We start from the raw sequence: 2,955 nt of genomic DNA on the forward strand, positions 1-2,955 counted from the left end.
CTCAGAGTCCTACCAGGGGCCTGGTCACCCGCGGGCTGCTGCTGCCTTTTCCCACGGCAGGCAGGCAGGGGGACTTGGCTAATCCTTCTTGTCACTTTTTCTTTCCGGCATCAGGTCAAAGGAGGGACAATCCCAGCCTAGAATCCTTCACCTCTTCCCCGTCTCCTCCTTTCCCCCTGCCCCCCCAGACCCTGGCACCCCTGGCAGAGCGGCTGAGGGACAAACTTCCTCAGAGGCTGGGCCCAGGTGTCCAGGGCAGGCTGGGGACCCTCCGGAACCCCAGGTGTAGAGCCGTGTGGGCTTGCACGTGGCACACCGGAACCAGCAGGCCGCACTCCGGGAAACTCACCTCTTCCTCGGCTGGGCCCCGACCTGGCGGACAGACTGCTCCTCGGTGTGGAAGAGCAGGCTTCGCTGCGAGGTGGACACGAGCAGCACCTTCTGGCTGTAGTCCAGCTGCACGATGGAGGATGGCTCCTCCAGCACCAGGTGGGACTTGCAGACGCCCTGGCAGAGGCAGGCCGGTTACCCCACGCAGGGCCCAGCACCCCACCTCCCCCGAGACTAGCAGGCCGGTTACCCCACGCAGGGCCCAGCACCCCACCTCCCCCGAGACTAGCAGGCCGGTTACCCCATGCAGGGCCCAGCCTCCCACCTCCCCCGAGACTAGCAGGCCGGTTACCCCACACAAGTGGGGCCCCAGCACCCCACCTCCTCCATGACTAGGAAACCACCCGCTCTGTTACTTTTATTTAGGCCAAGTTCCCCTTAAAGTGCACGCTTTAACTCGCATCACATGCGGTATCAACCCATCGCCCTGAAATTATCTGGAAAAGTCCTTACTAAAGAGAAAACAGTTAATGTTAACATCTATCTCAGGCTACCTCAAGCTTGACAAGAAACATTAAAAATTCTGTATAATTTATTTTAAAATGTCTCAGATCATTCAAAGAAAAATTCATAAACATCTAAGCAGAAACATGTTGCACCACGAGTATTATTTATCCTATTATAAAGGAGCACACGGGACTTTCCATAAAATTATTGTGATTACGACCAGCTAAGTTCATATTATACTCCCCCCCCCCGCCCCCCAGTTCAATGCAATTTTGGGGACGTTTTATTCCTGCGGACTGAAAGGTCAGAGAAAACAGGAGGTTAGAAAGAAATTAAAATGGTATTAAATGTATTAAAGAACAAAAGTAAAATCTAGAAGGCACTTTGCTGTTAACACAAACTCTGCTTCTTGGTGGCAGAGATCTGCCTGCATCCGTCACTCCTCTCCTGAGCCAGTGTCTCCGGGAAGAAGTACTGCTGTGCTATCACAGCACTCAGACTCCCCGTCAGGTTCACAGGGGACAATTCGCCCTCCGGACACAGCTCCGTGAACTGTGACAGTGCCCAGCCGGGTACCGTCACCACGATGAGGACACAGAAGCCCGTCCTCACAAGCTCCAAGGACTGTTTAGGCAGATTTCCCACCCACATGTGCAGTTATGCAAACGGCAGCGTTTTAGTTTCTCACTTACCTTGCAACGCAATGAAATTTACTGTACTGCATTTTACAAAAACCTACATCCTCCTATGGCTTTATTTTTGCAAATCTCACAGAGTCTTTAAAAAACAACGATCAGAACCTCAATAGAGCCGGGGAAGAAAGGATCAGACTGCTCAGGACACTGCTTCCCGCTGAGTAGTGTCCTGTGCGCTGCCCACAGGCCGGGCCGGCGAGTGGCGGCAGGAAAGGACACACGAGCACCCTCAGCAGTGTCACAGGACAGCTTCCCGCACAGCGGCGGTTCTCCCAGTGCAGCCTGCGATAGGCCACACTAGGGTGTCAGCCTTGTTCAGCGGACCTGTACTGCTGGTACACAAGCCACACTGCGGGGAGCTGCCAGAGCCTCGAGGCGGCCACACTGAGCAGGAAACCCAACTCCACTGGTCACTGGGCCCTCACCGCAGGCACTGTCACTTAAGATCCTTTTTGATGTAGAACAAGGACGACTTCACTCAATCTTGGCCCCTGGACACACGTATTTCTGTGCTGTCCGCCGCGCACTGGAGTACTCAGGCGACAAGCACCTGCGATGGTTCGCACCGCGGCTGGAGCAGCTGCTTTTCACACACACCTTGCTGACTTGGAAGGCGGTAATTACTCCGGGTGGGTATGCGACAGGCATTTACCCAGAAAGAACAAAGTGAGCCTGTTCTTCCAGGGCAACAAGTGGCAGTATTTGTTGCTGATGATAAAATTCAAGTTTTCAAATAAAGATTAGAATTTGAAGCCGTGTAGCCGCCTTGTGGACCTGAGAGATTTCCAATAGCTAAAGGCTTTTCTGATCAGAATGGTGACACTAACAAAGCTGCTCTCCTCCGTATTACATAATCAAATGTGTCAACACTTGGAAGATCGGCCTTGCTCAAGGGCTCAATATGTTCTAAGTGACCTGTGCACGTTACAAAATCGCACGTGGATCAAAGAGCCATTCTGACTGCAAGACGGACCAGTGGATTTTATGGTAACAGCACAAAAAATTCACCCCACGGCTTCAGTTCCATACTGTAACTAACCTTTCAGGACACTGCCATTAGTCAGTTTGGGGACAGAACTAAAGAATATCCACAATTCTCTGGAAAGGCTATTAAAACACTCCTCCGTCTCTAACCACAGGCTGGAGTTTCCTTATGTATTCCAAGCAAAACAATGTAATTGCGACAGACTGTGGGCCGTCTTCCCCAAGCCAGGTATGAAAGAGATTCGCAAGCATGTAAAGCAATGCCACTCTTTCTACTTGTTTTGAAAATAATTATTTTCATAAAAATGTTATTTATGTTAACATATAACAGGTTTATTATTATTTTTTTAATTAAATCTTTATTGTTCAGATTATTACATTTGTTCCTCTTTTTCCCCCCCAAGCTCCCCTCCACCCGGTTCCCACCCCACCCCATGCC

The 2,955-nt window shown here is 51.0% G+C and overlaps 1 protein-coding gene across 1 annotated transcript in view; it reads right to left on the reverse strand.

Annotated features, from left to right (window-relative positions):
• The window catches only part of TECPR2 (tectonin beta-propeller repeat containing 2), an 83,104-nt gene that overhangs the window by 44,864 nt on the left and 35,285 nt on the right, over window positions 1-2,955 (reverse strand). Inside the window, exon 5 of the mRNA XM_005884108.2 lies at window positions 350-507. Within this exon, the coding sequence (XP_005884170.1) occupies window positions 350-507 (158 nt within the window). The remainder of the gene's footprint in view (window positions 1-349; window positions 508-2,955) is intronic.

This window comes from Myotis brandtii, unplaced genomic scaffold, assembly GCF_000412655.1.
Source record: "Myotis brandtii unplaced genomic scaffold, ASM41265v1 scaffold819, whole genome shotgun sequence".
Classification (NCBI taxonomy): domain Eukaryota; kingdom Metazoa; phylum Chordata; class Mammalia; order Chiroptera; family Vespertilionidae; genus Myotis; species Myotis brandtii.